The sequence below is a fragment of the Augochlora pura genome, chromosome 9, assembly GCF_028453695.1.
Source record: "Augochlora pura isolate Apur16 chromosome 9, APUR_v2.2.1, whole genome shotgun sequence".
Taxonomy (NCBI): Eukaryota; Metazoa; Arthropoda; class Insecta; order Hymenoptera; family Halictidae; genus Augochlora; species Augochlora pura.
In genome coordinates this window covers 8,359,283-8,385,772 of record NC_135780.1, presented here as the reverse complement: position 1 = coordinate 8,385,772, position 26,490 = coordinate 8,359,283, and the positions used below count along the sequence as shown (strand labels likewise).

Below are 26,490 nucleotides of genomic sequence, written 5' to 3'. Positions count from 1 at the left end.
TTTTATCCATATGCAATCATTCGTTTGTTTGTTACACTATCTAGTAAGTGGAATTCGTCATTTGTTTGCACACACTGCCGCATGCGTCACAAATATAAATGACATGTAAATGACGCCAGGTGTGCAACAATTATTGTAAATCTCAATGTTTACGAGCTAATTAAAGCAACTTTATCTGCTATCTCGGCACAGATTCTCTGTCCTGTTTGATTAAACATTTATTAAAATATTTTAAATCAAGTTTTAGATTACTATATCTTATTGTTTTTAAAAACTTTGAATTAGAAACACGAACAATCTTTGTATCGACGTAATCGCCGTTCACGAATTCCCGAAAAAAAATTCACATCATACATATTTCAACTTGCCGCATAACTTAACTTCCGTATGAGCAAAAAAGTAACTGTATTTGGTACTTAAATATAGCGGCCTGTACATTGATTCTTATGACGTCTCCACAAAATTTAGAAACTGACTGTGAATTACATTCGCGATAAAACTAAATAGCTATTGAATTTAATGAAAGCTTTGAATTATGTAACCAAATTACGATATAGGTGAATTACAGCGTAGTTGAATTACCATGAAATAAGAATATAATGTAATCAAATCTCGATACTGAGACTCTATGTAATTAAGTTAGCGTAACTCTCCTAGTAATCGTTCCTTGACATCCTTTAGTCATTGATTATGCGGCTGCTGTGGTATTTAATCGAGTCAGCATTAGCAGGAGATAAGATCAGAAGGCGATAGAATCATAATATATGGGCTGTTACGGGACGGCTGCCACACAATTGGGCATATCACGGCTACATTTGAGCCGCCCAGTGCACACATCGATTAACTCCACTTTTTGAAAAATCTTAAATTCAAGGGTCAAAGCACTTGGTATAGTCATAACTTTTTATATTTATAATAACTTTCCTGAATAATAAAGATTAACACCATTAAACGGCAAAATTTTTTTTTCTCTTTTTTTTTTGGCTATTCTTTCTTGTTAATTTTATACATTAAATAATATTAATTTTATACATTAAATTATACGTTAAATGAAAGCTATATCTGTATTTATTCACTCTACATTATATATGTGAATCTATGTGATAACAGGAATTTTAAAAATCAATGTACATCATTTCATCGCGTTTCTCGACTTTTTGTTTTATGGAGTTAGTCGATGTGTGCACTGAACGGCTCATTTGTGAAAATCTATCGAGAAAAAGGAATAATATTTTGCCGTTCTTTAATTAGAGAATTAAGTTTGATAATACGTAGATAACACTTTTATTATTATTTGTAGAAGGTGTTACCGGACGGTTCCTAATGAATAACGAACGTATATTATCTACATATTCACGAACTCGATGTTCTCGTAAACGAAGCTGCAAACAGAGAAATATATTATTCCCTTTTTCGACTTATTTCCATACGTAGAATCACCACATAACCAAAGGTACTACTACCAGTCCGGTAATGTCCTGTAAACATGAAGGTCATTGCCCAATCATTTTCACGGCGAAACTTTATGGAATATGACTGTATTCTCTGACTTTTTCTTAATCACACAGGTGACATAAAACATGCGACCTTCGTAGCGATCATTGAAACTCAGAACCGGCTATGGTATAATCAAGGTCACGGATGATACGTGAACGCAGCAGCCGGCGCGGCAGTTTTGTATTGTCCTGCGAGTATTTCGATCTCAGATCACGGCGAACCTCTGAAAGGCAGCAGCACTACCGTTTCAGAATCGTTCAGTGTCGCGAGCCGAAAGCTCGCAGCATTATTGCTGCACGAGTAACTCGCTTGTTCGCTACGCGTGTGCGATGGGAGTTCTCCGGCTCCTCTTCCTTCTGCAACTGTGCACCCTGTGTAACCTGCTGGCCGCTCAACGGACAGGATTGGACAATCCATTCTACTTGCAGCTATACGGTCAAGTCCGTGGCATTTTTTTTCGTATGTTCGGTATGTGAAATTTTTAAAATTTCTGTGAATTCTTTTTGGGTATGGATTTGAACTGTTCCCGATGATAACGCGAATAATTTGCGTGACTGTACTTCGACTGATTAAGCTGCTGGAAAGAAAGTTTATAAACATAGTTAGGCGAACGTTTCATAAATTGTTCATCGAGTAAAGCTGTCCCGAGTAAATTTTCGATAAAACTGTTAACTGGTAGAGTGAGCGAATTGAATTAGTTTCATTATATGATTTGTGTGAAAAAACGATGATATACTTAATCCTTGTGGATGATACAAGTCACAATTTTGCAGGGCATAAACCGTCACTAAAAACGGAACTATTTTATAGAAAGAGAGAGAGAGAGTATAAGGAGAAAATTCATCTGCACAATGTTGCGTTTATGGTGTCACTTTCAGTACAATTTGGAACTGGTATCGGAAGTGGACAAATTAAATTAGTTTCATTATATTTCGTAAAACCATTGATAAAGTGACAATTTTAAGTGACACTACTTTATAAGGATGGTAAATTATAAAATTCGCTTACGTACGTATACTTATACAGTTAAAAGTAAAAGTTAATGTGTTGTTTGTGGACAAGAAATTGCAATGATAATAATTTTGAAAAATTTCTTTACACAATAAGAAACGTAGATTAAAAATGGCACTACGTACTTTTGACGTAATAGTCTTATGGTTGTCGAAGAAACAAATTCAACTACTAACTTTCGGGTGATCTTTAGCTTAGAAGCTCGTGGCGATTGAGACAATAATTTTCCTATGTGTTAACGTGTATTGAACTGAGGATCAAGGATACTACTAAGAGCAACGTAAAAAGTAGATATCCATATTTATCTCTTACATTATACATTAGTTTATTACGATAATGTTAATACGTATTCTAGGATTAGTCATAACTACCGAAATAAATGGTAGAAGATAGAAGTGCGCTTATTAAAAATATTTTATCTTATAAACACGTGAAAGAAATCAAGATTAGATGATTTATCGTTGTTGTTATTACAGTACAACAAATTCGTTTCGTCACTAGTTCATCGGAACTCTCAGGAAAAATAAAGCTATAGGAATGTGATTTGTATAAAAAGGAATAATATATAAATATAGACCTAGGTAGAATATATGTAAATTTGTTATAGAGACACCATTCGGATCAATCTGTCTCCAATAAAAGTCTACGTACATGTAGCCATGTTTCATACGTTACACTTGAGAATCTGATTCAAACCATCGACAACATTTCTGTTTGCAGCCGAGTTTTTCTTTTTTCCTTGACAGTTGAAGCGTGCAGGAATTCGAAAACCATTCACACTTGTTGAATTATTCTAATTATTTATTACGCTACTTAATATATACGTTTATAACTTGTAATACATACATAGAAAAAAATATAAAATGATTGGTTATCTCCTTTGCCCTAGACCGTGACGTTTCTAACTATTTTTGGTACCGTTCTGTGCAATGAGCGAGGTTTTACTATACATAGATGCAAAGAAGGATCTGTGAATAAGTGCACATTGAACAGAAACAAAAAAAGGAAGTCAATAGCACACGCGGTGTTTTCCTAGACGGTCATCATCCATTGACCGTTTAAATATTGACTACGTTCGAAGCTGTTAACTTTGATGATGGGACGCATTTTTCTAATTCGCAAGATCTCTTTATTTTAGAATATATTGACGTCTGGGTATCTAATAAAATATTATAAGCTCTTAAACGTTTTTTAACCAATTCAGTATAAGCATAGTTCCTAATTTCAGTGTATTTATTTAATTCGAATTCATTTCATGATACATGTTTTGATCTTCAGATGGAAAATAATAAGAAAACTTATTTAAAAATATATTCTTTCTTTCGTTACGCAAATACTCTTTTATGCACCGGCTCTCCTATCATAGATCAGTGTTTTTCGTTAATAATTGGTTAACAAAGCCACGGATTGTATTTACACTGAGGAAAAAGTTATTTTAAACGACCTCAGGAATCTTTTGATCCTGCGAATTTCATTGCAACAATTATTTATTATGTGACAGCAAACACAATTGGAAACAGGAGACTTCATGACGAACCTGCCTTGCCAAATGTCCAGGATGAAGTTCCTCTGAATGTTCCCTTCCCTTGCAACGTAACAGGTAATTCATTTACTTTTTTTTAATAGTTCATATGATTTACATTGCTTTCATTACTAAGATAAGTTCCTTGATAATTCAAGAAGAATTAGTGTACAACAATTAGTGCAGGCACATTTTGATGCTTGAAATTCCCACTTTCGTAATCAATCGCTTATTTTCACGCAACGCGTTGTCGCGTTATATTACGGGTGGCGAACTGAAGACACGTTCTTTCAAAAAAAAAAAAAAAAACCAAGGGAAGAGGAAACTTTAAGTTAAGATTCAGTTAGGATGAAAATATTTCAATATTGATGAATACAATGACCTTCAATTTATAGCATTGACTTTTTCTTTTGCAATTCCTGATATTACAAAAATGTTCGTGTGAGTTTTTTAAGCATACACGATGATAAAAGTCGCACGAATTGTAAATAAATTCAATTGTTGCAACGTTATAAAACAACATACATTGGTCGCATTTGGAGCTTGATTGTTTTTCCAAGGATTCTTTTAACTATTGATGACAGAAACGAATTGGCTAAATAAAAGGCTGTAAAGGCATTAGGAGAGTTCAATGACATTGTTGTATTATTTTCAATTTATTAGAAAATGTATTTTAAAAAAGCAAAGATCTTTGCATCTTACTACCAATTAATTGAGACAATTCTTATTTCGTATGGAGATCTGTGATCTAATTATTCTATACAAGTGAAAGATTGCGACAGAAAGTCCAAATATGTACCGTCAATAATTTTCATTGATATAATCTACAATGCATTTATGAATTTAAAATATAAATTTCAGAACATATTTAAATTCATTGCTTCTGTAACAAATAGTTCTATTTAACAATAATAAATGCCTCAGGCTCGACTGAGAAAAGAGAATGTAGAATGAGAAGCTTCACTATAGTCTCGTTGTAGTCCACGCCTGTCTCTTTCCAACGATCATTTGTTTTTAACTGTGTCGAACATTATTGGAAACAGGCGTTTAAAAGTGATTCCGAGGTCAGTAGCATAATTAGCTGATTTCTTAAAAGTGAAACGAACGTCTTTTTCTAATAACAGAGCATATGAACTTGTAAATTACTTAATTTTTTCTTATGTAAAATCATATTTGAGAAAAGTAATAAGCACTCTTGATAGTTTATATCCATATGAAGTGTTTCCGTTATGTTGTATTTTATTAAATAAATTTAATCCTATTCCCATTGCTGTTCATATTTTTTATAATTTTACTCGCATTTTAATATAAAATATAGCATTATATTCGATTATTCGTCAATTAATTCTTGTACAAGCAGATTCTTATTTGAATAAAAAATAACTTCTTATTTGGATGAATTTTTATTTAGATAAAATCTTATTCGAATAATTGGATTGGACAAAATTTTATTCGTTATTTCTTATTTGTTATCCGTCGTCCGAATAATATTTCGTTCGACTTTAGTAGAAGGTAACTGCTACAAATACAGAGTGTCCGGGAAATCGTAGTACAACCGGGCAGGGGGTAATAATTCTACATAAAAAAAGAAGAAAATATTTTGATATAACATTTTTTCATCCGGTGCTACGTTTTCGTGATAATCGAATTCAAAGTCCGTTCAACTTGATAACCATTTAGTACAATTTGCTTGTCGTGTATTTCACTGCTCTGCTTGTCTTTGTCCGGGATAGTGTTTACTACACCCTGTATAATTACTATAAATGCGTGTTATATTCGTCATGTTGACTATTTTTCATCAAGAGTCTTATTATTTTGTAGCATCTTCCTTCGCATACACAGATGAAAAAACCAGACATTCTTAAATGAGTGAATACTGAGTGCATACTGAGAAATAATTTGTTTACATGCTAAAACAGTAACTAATCGAGTTCCGACAGACAAGTGGAAGATGATTAAGTGGAAAAACATTCAGTTGCCGCTATGACACTGTGTAGTACGTAGCCTTCAAAGCAACACTTTGCAGGTAGCAGTGTGAATAATGAATATGCATATGAGAGTTTCTTTGAAGTAATGAATTTTCAAACGATAATCCACATCTTCGACACAATCATATTTCATAGTAGTGCAAGTTTTACAAAACAATTGTATAACTTAAAAGGACTATATGCACAGTTTTTTTTTTGTATCTTATATGTATATGCTAATAATCAAAATTATAGAACATGTGTAAATAATGAATATGCATATGAACGTTTCGTTAAAATAATGAATTTTCAAAGGATAATCTACTTCTTTGTCATAATCATATTTCATAGTAGTACAAGATTTACAAAACAGTTGTGTAGCTTGACCCTTTCACTACGACAGTGTCGTCCGCCGAAGTACTGTCACTGAACAAAAGCTCGCGCCAGAAATATGCACATTGCGTGTGATTTCTGTGTATACGTTTTTCTTAGTTCTAAATAACTGTGCTGAATAAAACAATTATTTATAAGAGAAGTCTGTCGACAAAGATAATGCCATCTACTAATACTTAGCGCAAGATTTGTTGTTAGTACTCCATAACGTATTCAATTTTTTATTTAATTGTGTTATAATTAGGTAGTAGATCGTCGCAAATACCAACTTCTGTCCATCGTCTAAGACCAGGGGACATAGACATAATCGGAGGGATAGGCGACTCTATAACAGCAGGCAACGGAATCTTCTCAAAGAACATCCTAGAAGTTGCGGTTGAAAACAGGGGTGCATCAGCCACCTCTGGAGGCCAGGGAACTTGGCGAAGTTACGTGACACTTCCGAATATCCTCAAAGTATGATTTTTAGTTGCAGTACTAAGACTTTGTATTTGAATGACGATTGTGCGGTTGATTTGATTTATTATAATACGAATGAATTTTAATTTCGGTGATTTGAGATAGTGGCACCATTTGGGGTGCCCTCCGAAATAATTTTTTAAATTCGGATAAACATCCGTTATTATTATTAATATTACAATTATGTAAGGAACAATTGAAAAATAATAATAAACGGGGGATCGTCGTTGTCAATGTGAAGGGGGTTGTGGAGAGTACTGAGTAGCTAGAGAGAGACTGGTCCAGGTATCGTTTACGTTCTGTTCGGCGAACTTTCTTTAGTCGCATAACCATCAGGGCGGGATTAACCCTTTCGGTACGAGCACTCTGTCAGCCATGACACTCTCGCTGTACGAGGCCCCGCGCCGAAAATTGCCGCCGCACATGACGAGTCCACCTTTATAAGAAAATATTTCCTAAGCGTTAAAGAAAAACTGTGCTTAATAAAACGACATTTCTGAACAAAAGTGTTACTTGTAACTTAAGAGATATTCAGAGGTACTTATATAAAATATTAAGATTTATTTATATAAAGTTCTGTTATTTATACCGGTCATCGCACGTGCGCCGGATATATCCGGCGCTCGTCCAGAGCGGTCGTCGCGCGGACGCCGGATATATCCGGCATTCGTACCGAAAGGGTTAAGGATCGAATGATTCACAAAGTTTGAAGCTACCAGGTGCAGGTACCCTGCACCCTCGATAGTTCGAGGTGATCGTAATTGTTTTAGTACTCCAAATATTCATTTGACTTCATCATATATTATACAACAATGCTATGGTCGCATGCTATTTTATAATTTGTTGAGAATGTACAAACAAATTCTAAATCTCGTCTTCTAACGGAGAAGTTATATTATTAATTTAGAACACGCTACACTATTTGTTCATGTCTTGTTGCAAGAAATATGTGGACACTACAACGCGGTTTTGACTGTGCAGGTATTTAATCCAAAGTTGATAGGCTACTCTATCGGGGATTCATATGTTACTCACGAAGCTTCTCAATTCAACGTCGCTGAAGCTGGTGCAATGTCCCGAGATATGCCTTTCATGGCCGAATATCTAGTCAACAGGATGCGAAATGATCCGAGGGTTGACATGAACAAACACTGGAAGGTTGTATGCTGAATTAAAATTGCAAAGATATTAACAGTAAACGGAACATTTCGAATATTGACGTAGAACTTCGCGCAGACTTTTATACCAATAGCAAGTGTAACGTGAATAATTTTTATTGAAACTTAAAAGAACAGGTCTGTCAAGAAACAAAATTTTATTGATATTTACATCTTCACTTTTTGTGAACGTTCGATGTAAAGCACATGCAAATATTCATAATGCAACTAATTGTAATTATGCAGACGTATAAAAATTTGACAGAGGTGTACATACATAGAGGTATAGTCCTTACGCGACAAGAAAGCATCTCTGTGTTTACATTCCCCTCTTACTGGTGCCCTAATACTGCAGCAGAGGGGGAATGTAAATGCAAAAGTGTCTTCTTGTCGCGTAAGGACTATGCTTATAATATCATGATTAGAATTAAATCCATAATAGAAAGAAAATAATTGTATTCATTTTGATCATTGAATTGTATTCATAACTTCGACGTTTGGATAAACAAAATATCAGAGCTAGGTCTCCCTTTCCATTTTATCAATGCTTGTTTTAACTTGAAGCTATGTATTCTAAATTGCATGCGTTTACAGTTGATTACATTGATGGTTGGGAGCAATGACTTTTGCGTCCAAATATGTGATACTTCATCGCGGTCTTTTCTCGAAGAACATAAAAAGGACCTGGTAAAAACCCTCAGAATACTGAAGGCCAATTTACCACGGACATACGTTGCTCTAATTTTGCCACCGCACTTGCGAGTGCTTGTCAATTCTCAGGACAACCCAAGAGACACGAATTGCTACTTGCTAACAAGGTTCGAATGTTCCTGCTTATTTGGTTTGCAATTTCGATCCATGAGAGATGAATACTACAGAATCATGGACAGGTTTGTTCGATTTATCGAATATAAATTCATCTAAATGCAGCCTTTGGTAATTACCAAACTGCGCAAATCTTTATGTAAATTCTCGTTTTCGTGAATCCTTTCAGATTAATTATTTCAGAATAATATTATTAGTTTTTGTTAATATTCACGCATAATTCGCACTTCAAAAAATCGCATATACAAGAAGTGCATAAAGTTTCGCAATCTAGTAATTACTTACAACAGCGTAGTAAGTTTCGACGACCTTGACCGCGAAAGGGTTTCAGCAGTGGCTCGTTATTCCTTGAAAGCTTCTTTTTTTCATATCTCACCTTGTATGGTTTTAAGGGTCATGGTCGTACGTACCAATAAATTCGTGTCGACATACCAATGTTTTATTAAATTCAAAACTACCGGTCATCTTTGTTTCCGAAAAATATTGGGGATTTAAAAAATTTACGCACACTATTACATCGTTTGTACAAATCACTGCTGTTTTACAAAATTTTTATGGTGACTGATGTATCTTTTAGTTAATTGAATAACAATGTCACGTTTACAGGTGGCACGATTTGGACAGAATAGTTGCAGAGTATCCAGAGTTTCATACAGACGATTTTACAGTAGAAGCACAACCTTGTCTGCGGCATGTAACATTTCCAAAGGACAAAGACGGATATGTTGATCCAACGTATTTTGCTGCTGATTGTTTTCATTTAACTCAAAAAACGAATGCTTTATGTATGTACTTGCATATTAGAAATATACTCAAGAATTTCCAATTAAAGCAGCTATGTATAATAATAACACACAACTAATATGCATTAATAACTATAGAATACAAAATGCGGAACTGATCATTTAACACTAAACCTACCATGACCACCATTGTATTGACCGGTTTCATATCTTTTTTTTCTAAAATTGTCTAAATTATGAAGTATCATTCATAATTACTAAATACACGTTTTAATTCGATCATTAAGATGTAATACAAATATCGAAAAATTCAGTCTGGTTATTTTTATGAAGCAACAAAAATTCGTTGCTTCTAATGCTCGGTAGGATTAGTCTCAACTCTCAATTGTTTTCCGGTACAGACAGTCATGTTATATACCGTTTGCAATCTATTCTTTCATGTGACGTGACAGTAAAGTTATGTTCGCAGCTCCTTGCTTTTTCCTTGCATACAGTAGGTAATTGAGTTTGTAATATAATAATTAATCTTGTTTTATTTATTACAAGATGGAAACTGTTTGTGGAACAACTTGATGGAACCGTACGATAAGAAGCTGGACCATTGGCTGCCGTTGTTTAAAAAGTTTCTATGTCCTACACAAGAAAGACCGTACCTAGTCACGCGAGAGAATTCCAAAGGCAAAAACAACACGTAAATCAAGGCCTTTCCTTCAACGTATGCTTGCTAAACATTATCGTCATAATGAGCAATGTAAAAACGTCATTATTTCATATTAGCAATTAATTTATATATTTAAATGTGCAAGAACGTATAAACTATAGCGTCCTAATGAAAAGTCAGTGGTATCCACTAGTGGGCGGCGTTAATGTTAATGATTGACATTATAAATTGTGATGTGAAATTATGCGTATAAATGCACGGAATTATTTTGATAATACGTCAGATTTAAAAGGGGACAATGTCAGCCAAAGGAAATCGAAAACTATAGTTTACGCGAAGATAGTATTGAAACAAAAAAATTAATTTATATTCAATCGATTAGTCTTTTAGTAACAAATTGCCATAATTAGTATAATAATTACAACAAACGTTACTGTAGTGTTATCTTAAGTAGAAAGTTATATGGAATTTAAAGAAATTAAGCAAATTACAATTGTGACACGATATTAGCAATTAAATTATTATTATTTTTATTGAATTTGCACTTGTTTCGAATATACAGAATTGAATTTGAATTATAGTTAGATAATATAATATATGAATGATGCTCATCCCAATGTTAACTTAATCAAAACTTTGAAAATACCTCATCACTGCTCGCGCATGTAATGATACATAAGTTACAATCTACAACATAATCTACCATGCCAGCTTATTATGTAAATAACCATTGTGATCCGATTATCAAAAATAAAAACAATATTTTACGTTGTAGTCAGTTTCATAGACTTTCATCCTATGCATAACTCCGCAGCTATCCGTCGCACTTGTTTCTAGATTTTTCATTTCTGTTTGCATATTGAACTTTCTCCATGCAAATGCACGATCTGACACGAACATGATAATTGTCTACTCATCCTTATTTTTTGCTTCAGTATTATATCCTGCGAAATATTCCGGCCGAAACCGTACTACGGAATTATTATCCGAGGGAACTCGATTTATGACCGAAACCATTCTAGCGCTAATTTGAGATTTAAAGTTGTACGATAAAAATTCTTTTTCGGAGAGTTAAACCATCGTGTAAAAATAAAATTAGCGTGTATCATTAGGCACCTTGCTAATTATTCAAAAATACTGCTAACAATAATGCTCGATGATTAATACAACAATTATAATAACGAATAACTCTGCAAGCTTTTGTCGATCATTACATTGCAGTTAATAGATAAGTAAACTGTAAATCTTTATGAAAATTTATATTTTCATGAATTATATTGCAAATAAATTAGAATATGGGAAAATTTCTTATTATGTCTTACGCACACTATAAGTGTGAGATTCAGAATTCGTAAGTATATTCACAAAAATCGTAATGCAATTGTGGCTTAGGTTTGGTATGAGTTTAGTTTCAAAATTGTTGTCCGTCTATCATTATATTCTTTTTGTGATTCATTTAGTTACTTATTCGTTATATGTAGTAATTATTTTTATATGGTTGTATGGTTATTCTGACTCATAATAAAGCCAAGTTTATCGTTGATGTCTGTGCCAATAAACAATTTACGTTGTAAGTAGGCAAAATGACAAATAATTAAATTGCAAATTTTGAAATTTCATGCTTCATTCGGTAATTACTTATTGAAAAACATAATAAGAAAATAAAATAAGAATACATTTTTTATACGTATGTGGAATAACTTGTAATTACTTTGGAATAGTTGATTAACTAGATTTAATGCCTTTTCTCAAAAGATAACATCGTTGACACTTTATTTAAATGTAAATTTATTGCAGACATAAAAAATTGCTGTCTATGACGAAAATATAGCTAAATAAATTACAAGGAAATGAAGACGCTGCACATGTTATAATTGATTATTAAGTTTTGCAACATTTACTAAAGACTTCTTTGAACAGGAGCCATACAGCAATTTCAATAATAAACAGGTGAGCTATTGTGGAGAGAAACTATAGAGGAGAGATTAAATATGATGCACGTTCTTGGCGCCAATGCAATACGTACACTCCTATCCATAAGTATCTGGACATCCATATCTAAATTATAAAAACATAAATATCTTTTAATAACGTTTAGTAATAGATTGTGATTGATAAATCGAAATCAATAAATTTTAGTTTAATTCTTACGTTATTACCGGAAGCTATTAAATGAATTTAATAATTTAAATATTCTCGTATTATTATTATTTCATGGGCAAAAGCTTCCACAAGCCAGTTATGACTTTTAAGATCTAATTTGTTTTACTGACAGCATAGATATCTCGGTTATGTAAATTAAAACTGTTGTTAAAAATGTTATCAGAAATGTGCTGAGCTATTAAGACATTCACGTACAGCTGCATAAATTTATTTAAAAGTTTAGGACAGTTACGCCAAGAAGAAAATAAATTCATTTATAAAATATAATATAATATTTATTATTTAATACTAAATATTGTTTTTATTAGCCAAGAATATCATCAAGATTATGGATCAATATAATGAATCGATGAACGATATGATACCAAATCTGAAAGAGATTTCTGACTACAGATTTCAAAATCTGCAAATACTATTCGGATACTTATAGGCGGGAATGTACATGCGACTATTAGCACCACTAAAAGAACAATACTTTGACTTGGTCACTCTTACTCACGTACGATGTCATTGTTACCGTAAAAGAATACGAAAGAACCAAGGTATTCCGTTCAGAAAAGAATGGTAGAGGGGTCATTGGTGGAAAAGCGTAAGTCCATCCTTAGTTTGGCTTCATTCATGTTCTGTGTCATACTCTGTGTCCATCAGGTGATTATTGATTGTTGACGGAAGGTGATCAAGTGTGTTCGCGTCATATTTATCATTCTGCAGATCCGCGATAGGCAAAACAAGTAACAAGAAAGTGTGTACCGTGTAAGGTCGATGTTTTTACGTCAGTTAAGACGGTGGCACGTCATGCCGGAGATACAAATAATAATAATTACGACAATATAGATAATGCTTGTAAATAATAATAACTGTTTGCTGGTGTCAATTAGACCTGTAAAAACGTTAGAATGATAATGGAATGATTGATAGTTATAAAAAGGAATGTTTTATAAACGCAACTCTGTTCCGAATACATAAAACAGAGTCTAATAAATTATTACAAATTCCGAAAAAGTGTAAAAAATGCTAATAAGTGATAACGAAATTAATATAGTACATAGAGTATAAAAAGAGTATAAATGTGTCTTCACCTATTCGCGAACGAAATAGTTTTCAACAACAAATAAATATTTACTGTATAAATGAATATTTACTAAATAATTATTAACTCTAACTATAAATTGTGTTATTGAACTGATCCTTTTCTTAACTCGTATTTTTATTAATAAAATTCTAAAAGTTCCAATCTATTTTATTATTATCAAAGGAATGCACATCATATTCTACCTTTTATATACCTAATAAGTTGAAATAAGTATTCATTAAATATTTGTGTATTTCTAACGTAAAATTTCTTGATTTTAATTTGTTAGTAGATATGAAACAATAGTTATAAATGAATACTACCAATAAAAACAGGATAATAGTAATTTCGCTGTCTGTATTTAATAATAATATTAATATTTTACTATGTAATATAATAATAAATAACAAATGTATCATAGTATACTTTAAACGTTTATATTCTATGGAATAATTATAGTTAATCTATAGAATAAATATAGTGCGGTCTGTAAATCATTGAAAGAATTAAGTGTAAAAATGTATGACCTCTTTAAATTTAGTTTCAAATGAGTCATATATTTTTTGTTACACTATTACAGAATAAACTCAACAGGATCATGTTTCAACTAACAAGTAACCATCTGTAATTAAAATCGTGAAAGGATTCAAACTAAATTTCACATTATTGACACAACTTTATTTATCCGAGGAAAAATGATACGATAATTTAAAATATCCTTGTGAATTTCGTCGGTGCCGTGATATAAAAACGTATGTGAATGAGTGAGTTCAGTGATTTAAAAGGACCCGGAACACTCGTGTAAACGGTTCGCATCCGAACTTTTCGAATGCAACGACACTGATACGAAAAGAAAAGGAGAAAGTTTTCGTTGAAATATGTCCTGAGGAACAATAAATCGCTAACGGGCATGGATAAAAGGTTGTTTAACAATTGAAAGAGAAGTTCGAGAGGAGAGGACTTTTCTTTCGAAACATTTCATGAATATGCGAAACAGGTGAACAACCACCATGGGGAAGAAGATATATCTTTTCGCGATATTAGTTTTATCATCAACGGCTACGAGTTCCTTAACTGATATTTTACGAAACGTGCTTCATTTTACAAAGGTAAGCAGTTTTTGATAAGAGATATGGAAAAAGTTTCCGTTTACTGCCAATTTTTAATTACCCGATCTACAATCTTTTGTTCAACTCACGGACGACGGACCATTCGCAAAATTGCATGACTGTTCTTAACTTTATTTTTAATATACATGGTGAAATATGTAATTGTTCCGGGTCATAACTCCGTTATTAATGCATTTACTAAAAAATGCCAAAGAAAAAACAAGTGCACTGGTGCACGTGCAATTAACAATTGAACCATTTATTTAAATAGAAACGCATATTTTTTATAACAATGATCGATACCTCTGCCCAGTCTATGTAAGGAATTGTTACGATATCATGGTAATTAAAAAATGTCTTTGTTAAAGAAGATGCTCCAACGCTTCTGCATTACGTTGTAAATATTTCTGATAACGTTTTTTTTATTGTTTTCATAACTGCGTTTTTCTGTAGTTATTGCTGCACCTTCAAATATGATCCTTCTTCTCAGTTCCTTCACAGTATTTACAGGATTTGAATAAAGTCTGAGAATTTAATAAATTTAATGAATTCTGTCTGTAGAACAAATTGACTTGTGCTTCGTTTGAACAAGTCATTTTCATCTGTGCTGTTATTTACCGAGAATCGTTCCCCGCGCAGTATTATACGGGAGACCGAACGAAATTCTTGAACGTATGAATGAATCCTAAATTCTCCAACTCTTGTCTCATTTTTTGTCATAAATGCATAAAAATCGCATTCTATTCACGAGCCAATATCAAGTGTCATCGTATGTTTTCGCAATGTTATTACTCAGGTGATTTTAGCACAATGAAATACCTGGTTCTGGTATGCTCCTAAAATTGACGATAACTTGTCAACAAACTGACAAACAGTTTAATTGTGATTGTCACAATGGCGAGCGTGTTTCAATTTTGAATATTTTGATGGAAGTGAAAGTCAATGCAGCGACGAATTAAATTCATCATTGGTTAATTTGGTAACCCGGTTGACAAGTAGGAAAGTTGTCCGTAGAGATCGCTTGAAAAAATGGTTTAGCATGCGGGAACTGAGACTATGCGAAGAACAACGTGATGCGAAAGCTAATCTTGATGCCGTTAATCGGCCGGTTTGCAGTGTCCCCTACCACGGAATCCTCCATTCATAATAATTTATATCCATTTAGAGATTCAAATGGATCGTCAGATCTGAGAAAATAACAATCCAATCATTAGATTGTGGATTCTTATTTTTTGTGTCATTTGTGTGAAATACAAGGAAGTCTATAGGGTTGATGTACCAAAGATGGCCACGTTAAGAATCTATATGAATCTCAACGCAAATATTTTTAAAATCTTATATCGTATAAGAAATGTGCAAGTTTAATAGCTTTATTTTTTATATATAACTTGGAATAGGATGATAAAATAGTGTCATACGCACTTCTCATCGTTTGTGGCGACTTCTGCATCGCTTTCGGTCACGTCTAATACCATTTCTGGTCACTCCAAATCCTTCCATTCTTGGTTTTATCGTCCGTCACATTTTGTATGTTCTCGTGGCGTACCAAACTAAAAGAAAGAATATTAGAAGAAAAATTAGTTTAGATTAAGTGGAAGCAAATCGATGTGCGCATAACATATCCGTAGACGACCATCAAAATTACGACTTTGATATATTCCTTGTCAGTTGCGGAATTACTTCTCATCAATATGTATTCAGTTTTATAGAAGCGAAAGCCATAGAATTAAAATCAAACCATAGAATACCATCATTCTAAAACGCAATTTCTCGCTATTAATATTTGAGAAAGTTTAAAGTTTCTTGTCATTTTGCATTCAGCACATAAATTTTTGTTATGAAAAGTAATTTTATTATGCTAAAAGATTTGCAAAAGTATTTCTTATTTTTCTTGTGGTTGCATCGTTTTGGTTGATCTAATTGGTAATGAGACGGAACCTAACGGGATAACGCAACTTTACTGTTGTTACGTCAAACCGGAAGGACGAGACCGAAAAGAAAAGTGCTTTGCATGCCGAACAATTGGAGAAAGGCCAGAACTTTTCTTTTCGTTTGACTGCCGAGCCCGATTTTGACTAAACAGGAGTTCCATTTTGGCTGACACGCATCACTAAAATATGAGAAAGCAATCCGAAATGATAGTTTTGATATTTCAGAATTTAATTGAAAACAAACGAATTTTGTTTTAATAATAGCGCCCTAAATCAAGAGATTCGCGATGCTATTTATAAAATAGCATACTGTTACACAATTAGTATTTGAGAAAATAGAAACATACCAATTTGTCAGTTGCCCGTAATAAATGGTTACAAAATTAAAATAGAAATTAAAATGAAATTTTGTTAAACTTTGCTCATTACTAAATTACTGGGTTTGGTAAATGTTGCATGTTGAAATATCTGTAAAAGTGAAGTACATACTACGCACATCGGTACAAATGTTCACACGCGGTTTGATCTGCATTATGCTAATAAAAATGCGCAAATTACAATCTTTTGAATTCCAATTAATAAATCTGACGTACATTAGAATTTAATGTAGTCGCAGAAGTAATTTATTCATTTACATACAGCAGACGGTATTTAAATCAAAACGTGATAGAATATAAATGAAAGAAAGCAAAAGCAGTTACGTGCGCTGTATAGTAAACCCGTATTCTGCGGTGATCGGTAAAGGTTGAAATTGTGACGAAACGTCGCCGTGTACCGGACATGGAATCGACGGAACCGGAAGTAAGCATGCTTTGAAAGTTTCATGATTTTCAAGTAAAACTGTAAGCCGGTGCAGCATGCTATAATTTTAGATGATGAACTCTCATGATAATAAAATATAACAATTTATAAGTTCACGCAAACTATGTATTCGTAATTTAGAGTGTATATTGTGTAATCAGTACAACTCCTGTCAATAAGTATTTGTTTAGAAGTAATAGTAATGAATTAATTTTAAAAAACTGTTTTTAAAAATTTCTGGACGTTTGTGTTCAATCGATGTCTTCAATTTATCTAATTGAGAGCAATACTTTGCCGCATCTATTGTTTCATTATTTGGTAAAAGCTTATTCTCGATTTCTGTTCTAATCATATCTTCGTCTGTGGTGGACGGCCTACCTGGGCGTTCTTGATCTTCCAGGTCGAAATTTCCAGCTTTAAACCGAGCAAACCACTTCCGGACAATTCTTTCGGCTACAGCATCCTCGTCATAAACAGCGCATATCTTATTTGCCGCTTGTGTAGCATTTTTGCCCTTTCGGAAAAAGAAAAGCATTAAATGCCTATAATGCACTTTATTTGCCACCATATTCTAAGGCGTACAAAACTGATAAAAATGAACGAATCGTAACCGAACTTTTTTCCAAATATGGCTGAAGTTATCTCTTTTAGAATATGTACACATGTCATTTGCTTTCAATAATTGTGATATATTCAGTCAGGTCACTCACGCTACCTACCGAAAATCGGCACGAACTTTCCGGACAATACATTTCTAAATACTTTTGTTTTAATCATTTATTTTGTATAAATTGAAACCTACTTTTAAAAAACGACTGTGTATGTGTAGAAACCAAATTATTATTGTTTTAGAACCAGATGGATAATACAGGTATTGCTTATCCACTTATGCACAGTGGAATAAGGAGTCAGGCTCAGATTTCAGACCGTGTTCCCTTTCCTTGTAACATCACATATGGAAGGTACGTGTATATTAAGTTTTTTTTTAACTATAATAAACTATAATATAATATAATAAACTATGATAAATAATAGCCGTAACTTTTACAAATCTGAATATCTCGGAAATTAAAGCCGAGCGGTATTATATTATCCCAGCCGAGGGAATTATATTATCAACTTAATTAATTATTATCAGTATTCGAACGATTGAATTTTTCAACGATTGAGTCTCCATTGAGTGAGAATCATCAGAATTGCATGTTTGCTTAAATATAAACTAATTCAGACATGACTCAGACGAAGTGTTTGAATACTCGGTAGATATAAGATAGATTTCTACTTTAACAACTGCTGGACTTGAGATGACGAACGACATGATGTAGTTGTTGAAATTACCACACGTTATGCGAACGAGGTATACAGGGCACTTCATTTTCACTAGGAAGCTCAAATCTCTGAAATATTGATAATAAAGGAACGTGATACAAGATGGTCATGAAGCTTCTAAAGTCTTATTTTCGGATGACAAAGTAATGTATTGGATACCCAGTTTATTGACATATACCATCTGTGATAATGCCATTTCTGTAACGGAAATTGTACAGTTGATATCGATCTGTTGATTCTGGGAAAGTGACTCGACTAACCTAAACCCTTAATTTAGTAATCAGAAATTTTTCTCGCAAATATGGTTTTTGTGTAAAAACAAAGCTCTATAGGAGATTTAAGATAACTTGAAGCATAAAAGTATTCTAACTTGTATACAGTGACCATAAAATGGTAAGGAATATTCTCTGTAAAGTTATAAGCCCCAAAAATTTCGAGTCGCTGAAAACCCTTTACGCAAACGTTGTTTTTATGTAAAATAAAGTTATCGAATTTCAGTATAATCTAGTCTGTCTAATTATCAGAAGCAGAATGTGGTATTCGATTTTGTTTTCAGATCTCTTTCAGCCCCTGTGAGCGTGCATCGTTTAAGACCTGGCGACATAGATATTGTCGGCGGCCTAGGCGATTCATTGGTTGCCGGAAGCGGTGCTTTAGAAGAGTTCGCAATTGGAACATTTATAGAAGCCCGCGGTGTTAGCTGGTGTGTAGGTGGACAAGGTGATTGGAGACGGTTCTTAACCGTTCCTAATTTACTAAAGGTATTAAGTGTATTAAACGTGTAATCTACGTGAAATCTGCCTAAGCGGAATAACACAATTTAATGGCCATATTTACTAGGGATTGAAAACAATAGTTATTTGAAATATCACGGTGAACAAGATGTGGCTAACAAAATTGTGTTTATTATTCAAGTTGAAGCTAGTAAACGTGAAATGTTTAAAAAGAAAACATTTTAAAAACTATACGATTAAAAATTTTTAATTTAATCTTAATAATTACAATCAAGCGAACATCATTTTGTAATTAGTAATTATTATAGTATTTTACAATACGATATCAGATGGACAGACAAATTGATAGAGATTTTCTTCATTGTTTGTAGTATTCATAGACTGATCTCTATATCGTATGATATCGTTTCGTAAAAATTCTGAGAAAGGGGCAAGGGGCAATTAGTTTCGATATCATATTCAGGATAGTAGGACACCATTATTAGCGCGTAGAGATGTTCTAATATTTAACCGCGGGAGTTTTCAGTTCCTCATAAATGATATTGGAGTTGAAATAAAGTAAGAGGTATCCAAAGAAACCGTCCTTCATCGGAACAGGAACAAAGTTTTTGCAAGGATAACGCTGACAGCTCTGAAACATATTTTCTGTTGTTACTTATTTCCTGAATCCACAAACGTCATAGTAGTCTATAGTATTAAAATTAGGTTCACGTACACGTGCCGGAGGTGTTAGCAAGGTCAAATATGCTGTTTACATTTGTAATATGTGTAAATATTTGCTCCCTACTTTGCTCCATTTATAGAGTGACACGCAGTACCTACCCGTCGCATATTGAAAATAGCATTTTACATTCTTTGCATTTAATCTAAAGACACCTGCTTTTATCTACATTTGATTTAAAGATAAGTACATCTGCTATTATCAGTTATCACTAGATTGCAGATTTTTATGTGATATAAGAATTGTTTGCATTCGGTAGCAGATACAGGAGTTATTTCTTTTCTTAATAATTATAATAAATTGAACATCACGCAGTACTATTTTTATATTTTTAAACTCTTTTGAATTTGATTCACTCATTTTTGTCATAAATATGCAATCAATTCAACGATTTGAAATATACATATATTTCTTATACTCCCTATATTGCCCCTTTCTCCCTTTCTACTTTTGTTATCAATCTCTGTTTTGTAATTACAGATCTGCTTTAACGAAACAGATTTGAATTTTTAAGTTTCGTGTTTTGTTTCTTTTAACTTATTGTTTGAAATTGTCACGACAGATGTTCAATCCCAATTTGTATGGGTACTCGACGGGCACGGGCGAATTTATTTCGAGCAAAGCGAAGCTGAATATTGCTTTTCCTGTCGCAGCTACAGAAGACGCATTGCAGCAAGCTCGAATCCTTGTTCAAAGGATCAAAAGTGATCCGAAAGTTGACTTTAAACGACAATGGAAGGTAGTGTAAATTCAAATTGTTCAAAAATCGAATGCTCGTTTATTGACATATCGTAACAAATGCAATATGAAAAATGCTTTGATTTCTTTGATAGATAATCGAATCAGAAACTTTTAACGTATGTTTATAGATTTATTTAGCAATTAATTTTTTTTATTCAAGAAAATTTAGTTCGCACTAGTTTATTATTATATATATTTACAACAATATACATGCTACACATTTAATATTTTATTTATATGGTAACATTCAATATATATACATATTTTCAGTTCAATACATGTAGACTGTATAGAAAGTTCCTTTCATACGGATTTTTATATAAATATTTTTGAGATATTTACTGACTTTACAATTCTTTATTGCTTTATCATTTTATTTTTTATACCGGATTACGCTTACCTAAATCTAATGTAGCTTTATAATTTCATTTACCTTGGTATTTATTATCTTTTTGCATAGTTGTATGTATATACACAACTAAAAATGAAGCAGTAAGCACCACCTATTTCTTTCAAGGATTTCGTACAGATGTACGGGATTTAAAAAACGGTAACTACCGAACTGTGTGCTAGTCTCTGCTCATAAAATAGAAAAAGTAATGCGACATTCTTTATCTTAGTTATTAAAAATGTATTTGGCAATTACGAAAATTGTGTACAACTGCATGAACCGTATCTGAAGATTCAGGTAAGCTTAAATAGAAATAATACCTTAAAATCGGTATGTTAAAACCGGAAATATTTTTGTATAAGTATCATTCAACGCAACCTTGTTTTCGAGTTATAATTTAGTATTCGTACTTTACGGGTTGTTCACCCATCGTTAAAGAAATTGCCGGAAGTCACCTCCATCGTCTAGAAAACACAAGTCTGTAGAGCTGTGTTAATATTAACCCCTTGCCGTACTTTAACGAGCCAGACTCGCGACGGAGATTTATAACAATAAGCTGTTAGGTACGAATGTTTAACCGTTCCTTTGAGTAGAAATCAAATTTTATTCTCTCGTCACCAATATTTAAACATTCAAGTAGATGCTAGCACACGATAAATATAAAATTCCTTTTTCTTCTAAAAAATTAGCGCGGTCGAAAAAATTCTAATCATAGTAATTGCAAAGAAAATGGTATGGCAAGGGGTTAACGCCTTACTATTAAGCACTTGAAATTATCAGGTAACATCTGCATTACTTGGCAATGCTACTTAACGTGCTGATTTGGCGATAAGTGTGTATCAGGCATACGAATACATAAATACAAATGTAACACACTGATTTTATTGAGAGATTCTATTGAGATTTTATTGAGATGTTAGTATAATACAGTATGTTTAAAAACATTTTATATGTATTTCTTATATCTGTAATGAACCATATCTAGGTGATAAAGAAAAATTATTTCTGCCCCGAAATTCGAGGATAAAATCCATATTTTTCAGATATCATAAGAACTAAATGTGTTTGCATCTTTTATTTGATATTTACGATTATAATTGGTCGAGATGAAGCAAGATATTTTTCTATCTTTCAGCTCGTCACTATATTTTTCGGTGCAAATGACATATGCTCTGCACAGTGCTACAGTCCCGCGCAGTTTTCACCGATCCGTTACGCCCTGCACTTACGGAGAACATTGGATTTTTTGAAAATTGCTTTGCCTCGTACTCTAGTCAACCTGGTGCCAGCCATAGGTAATTTATTATAATACAAGATAATACTCTTACAAATTAACTATTTATGAAAGATCAAAGTCAGCAGCGTCAAGAAAAAGAGCTACTTTTCTGCAAGATAAACTGAAATCGTTTAGATTATATAAGTCAACGATTACGGAGAAACGTTTTATTAAAATAGCCCACCAGCGTTACCTTCAAGATTCCTGAGAAAACCAATAAAACTGTTTCACTGTAACGTAATGCCGATCAACACAGGCTTTTCTTGTTTTTCTTTTTTCTTATTATATACGGCATACTAGTTTGACGTAACTCGTGCGAGACAGATTAAACTTCATTGTCAATTCTCTAGAAGTGATGCGGTGGCAATTATACCACTTGTCGTCTATAAATCACTTTCAACTCTTGCATTAGGCGGGACAGAATGTAACGCGTCACTTCGGACAAAAACTCGGAGCCGCATTGTACAAATACCAACCTTAATAACAATAACGTCTTTCCAAAACACTTCGTCTTTCCGAACATTTATATAACAATAAGTTATGCGACGACGGTCTTGGTCGAACTATGAAAGATAGAAATAACGAGGAGGGTACGAGTTACACTAAATAATGGAATAATTTGCTAAATATTATTGCCTGTAATAGGACATCATGTACCAGCGTAGAAAATGATTAGGTAAAATATTATTAACACAAAAATCTGTATAAATAGTATGACCAATAGAAACTACATATACAATAAGTATTATTAATATAAAATTGTTATTTAAAATTGTATTGCTATTGTATGCATATAGCAGTGCAATAATAACAATTATTATTAACGGAATTATCAAATAGATTTTTTAACAAACGAAATATGTACATAAATAGAGTAATTAATGGAAAATATGTATACGAATGAATGATCAATTATTGTACAGACGTTACAGTGTCCATTAGAGTTCCTCGAAGTGCCATGTGCAATATTTTGCATCCTCTGTACTGTGCTTGCATGCACAGAGGAAATCGACCAAGTATTACAGCTTCCAAAATGGCCCAGCTCTATCAGCAAGCAGTGGAATCTTTGATAGATTCAGGAAGGTGAGATTATATGAAAAATATTATAACGTTCATAGAAATCGTTCAACAAAATTTACAATGAATATTATCTGCAAATCGTTCAGTATATACAATAATATTGCCAATATTGAATTGACAATGAAATATTTCGAAGAGTGAAATGCATCTTTACAATATTTGACATAAACGAATATTGTCAAACTGTTGAGTCCATGTCTGAACATTTTTCAGTGATATGGCACAAGTATGAATATTTTCGATAAATAATAAAAGTGTTTATTCTTATCACAGAAATTTGTAGGTAAACCTTTTTCTTCGAGCTACGTTATTAGGAAACGTATGCCATTTAAATGAACATACTTGTATAATATACTATACGTTAGTCACGTTTGGAACTCTGTAATTTTAGTTTTAAACACAATTACTTTATATTTTAAAGTAGACTAAACTCGAGTCAAACATGATGTTTCCTATTAACGATTTTGTCATATTCTAACGAATGTAAAACTATAACAATTTCGGTTTTTTCTATGAAAGTTCTACTATGCTTATAGACCGTAGATGTATAAAGTGCCATTTAGCAACAACGTATGTACAGAAGATAATAACTGAATGAAGATAGACATAACTGTTATACAGTTATGGCTATGTATTAACATCGTACTTCATGCGTTAATGTTTCCATTGGTTGAACGTAGATTTCTCAGTTGGATGCCATTTCGAGGTCACTGTATTCTACTTCACTGAACTTGACGTCGAACACTAGGTCATGTTGTCGCATAGTGTCGCTCAAAAAAATATTGACGAGGTCTGAGTAACCCTGAAGATAACGTCAAATAAAAGGTCTATTTATATCGTCGTGTTTGCTCGCTCGAAGGGTACAACTTCTTTCTTTGACATTATCTTCTCTTTGGTATCTTAATGGGAAATGCATGAGCGTTACCGTTTTAATGCTGGAAAGCATTCCAAGAATTTTCATTCTCATTGAAATGATCACACATTCTAGTTATGGTTATTAAAAGCAATGATATGAATTTTTCAGATATGATAAATCATTAGATTTCACGGTAGTCCTGCAACCGTTTATTAAATTGTTTAACGCTCCAAATGCGGATCCCAGTAAAGCGTCGCCGATCGATCCTACTTTGGTCACGTACGATTGCTTTCACTTTAGTCAAAAGGGCCACGCTCTAGGTAAGAAAATCATTATTGATAATGTGCAGTATAGTGAATAGGAAGAGAAAATTTTCTTAAAATTTTGATTTCAAGGAAATAAAAAAAATTTTCTTAAAATTGTGTGTTTAAAAAAATAAGAAAATTTTCTGAACGTTGTGAATTTTTTGAGGCAATTATTAAAATGTTCTTTTATAGTTACGATACGGGTACGAGGACTTAAATGATGAAAATTACTAACCCTTTGCCCTTAAGTGGTGTCATGCATTATCAAGTTCGAGAGTGTTACATTGTAATTGTTATGTAAGTCTCACAAGGCTTAATTTTATATGCGCAAACTATAATACAATATTGTAAGTCGTTTAAAGTGGAAATGCTGTAGGTCAGCATAATTATTTTTAATTTGAAGTTGAAATGGTTTCCGCAGCAAGGGGTTTATATGAAATCATATATAAAATTCCCGTTTCTTGAAATTACCGAAGATAATTTTCATTTTGCATAAAAAAACAGCAAACTAGACGTAACTGTCCTATTATTATATCGTGGCATGTAAGAAATCGTCCTGTATATTTGTTTATTAATTGATTGATTGAATGAACTGTATGCAACTTTTATACAGTTCTAGGACGATAATTAACCGATCATATGACTGGTGATTTGTTGTGTCTCGTATATATTTACATGCCACACGTGCTTACATTTTTTCACTCGACGAATGCTTATATGTAATTGAACACTAATTATTGCTCTTCTGTTTTTCCATCTGTCCAATAGCATGTTCTTCTGTACTTTATGCAAAAATTTCTTGCATTTATCCTATCAGTTTGTACTATCTGCTATAATTTGCTTATAAAGTGCCTCTTCTTATCATATCTTTTCTCAAGCATGACTGCGTTTTAAATTATATTGCGTTCACATTTATATATATTGCGTTCATATTACAACCTCTGGTAAATAGTATAGTGCATGCCTAGGATTATTTCGAATTATGTCTAATGTAATCTAGTTTGGTAATGTTTATCTCTATCTGTTTCTGAACGTTGACTGTTTCGTGTTCTATTAGGTTGGTGCATATGAAATATCGGATTTTTAAGTGAGTATATAAAACTGCATATCTTTTTTCAAAAGCTATTGATTTCATCAAAATATGTCCCATTCGTTTCAATACATTTTTCCCAAAGCGAGTTTAATTCATAGATGTCTGTCTTCAAGAAATTATGATTTTTCGGATCAATAAACTGTGGTATGGAATTTTTCGGACTGTCCTCATTTACATACTGTTTAGCTCATAAACTACGCATACGTCGTACAAAACAATTGCGAAATTAAATGAAGTAAAATATAAAATTTTATAAAATATAGATCTTTCGCCAACTAACTTTCACTATTTTAAACATTTAGGACAGTTTTTACGGGCTAAATAGTATACATAGTATACGAGCTAAATGTATAAATGAAGACAGCCTGAAATATTCCATATCAGATTTTATTAATTCTAAAGATCAGAATTTGTTTAAGACAGGCATTTCTGTATTGAAATCTCGTTGAAAAAGGTGTAGTAAAGCAAACGGGGCATATTTTGATTACATCAACAACTTTTGAAAAAAGATATAGAATTTCATATAGAGTGAAACCTGTTTTTGTGCGGTAGATAGGGACCGCAGAAAAAAACTGCACAAAAAAGATATTCAGAAACTTCATAAATAGCTACAAGAAATCATTTTTCACAACATATCACAGAAAATTTTTTTT

General features: G+C 32.7%; 2 protein-coding genes across 2 annotated transcripts; both read left to right on the top strand.

Moving 5' to 3' along the window:
- Positions 1–1,749: 1,749 nt before the first annotated feature.
- On the top strand, positions 1,750–10,968 carry LOC144474865 (phospholipase B1, membrane-associated-like). Its single transcript, XM_078190219.1, has 7 exons — positions 1,750–1,965; positions 4,010–4,108; positions 6,635–6,846; positions 7,831–8,007; positions 8,601–8,896; positions 9,438–9,616; positions 10,121–10,968. Exons 1-7 carry the CDS (start codon positions 1,827–1,829, stop codon positions 10,267–10,269), a joined length of 1,251 nt encoding a protein of 416 aa, XP_078046345.1. The 5' UTR covers positions 1,750–1,826; the 3' UTR covers positions 10,270–10,968.
- A 3,512-nt stretch (positions 10,969–14,480) lies between these two features.
- Positions 14,481–24,800, top strand: LOC144475119 (phospholipase B1, membrane-associated). The gene is made up of 7 exons (XM_078190698.1): positions 14,481–14,579; positions 18,164–18,273; positions 19,197–19,401; positions 20,658–20,834; positions 22,363–22,522; positions 23,427–23,586; positions 24,608–24,800. The coding sequence occupies exons 1-7, from the start codon at positions 14,481–14,483 to the stop codon at positions 24,798–24,800; spliced, it is 1,104 nt and encodes a 367-aa protein (XP_078046824.1).
- Positions 24,801–26,490: the final 1,690 nt, after the last annotated feature.

Bases quoted from the DNA above. Each gene is read 5' to 3' on its own strand.
- LOC144475119 (XM_078190698.1), top strand. From the start codon at position 14,481: ATGGGGAAGAAGATATATCTTTTCGCGATATTAGTTTTATCATCAACG. The intron at 19,402-20,657 runs GTATTAAGTGTA...TTGTCACGACAG, and splicing joins CCGTTCCTAATTTACTAAAG to ATGTTCAATCCCAATTTGTA. The intron at 23,587-24,607 runs GTGAGATTATAT...TGAATTTTTCAG, and splicing joins TCTTTGATAGATTCAGGAAG to ATATGATAAATCATTAGATT.
- LOC144474865 (XM_078190219.1), top strand. From the start codon at position 1,827: ATGGGAGTTCTCCGGCTCCTCTTCCTTCTGCAACTGTGCACCCTGTGT. The intron at 1,966-4,009 runs GTATGTGAAATT...ATTATGTGACAG, and splicing joins CATTTTTTTTCGTATGTTCG to CAAACACAATTGGAAACAGG. The intron at 8,897-9,437 runs GTTTGTTCGATT...TCACGTTTACAG, and splicing joins TACTACAGAATCATGGACAG to GTGGCACGATTTGGACAGAA.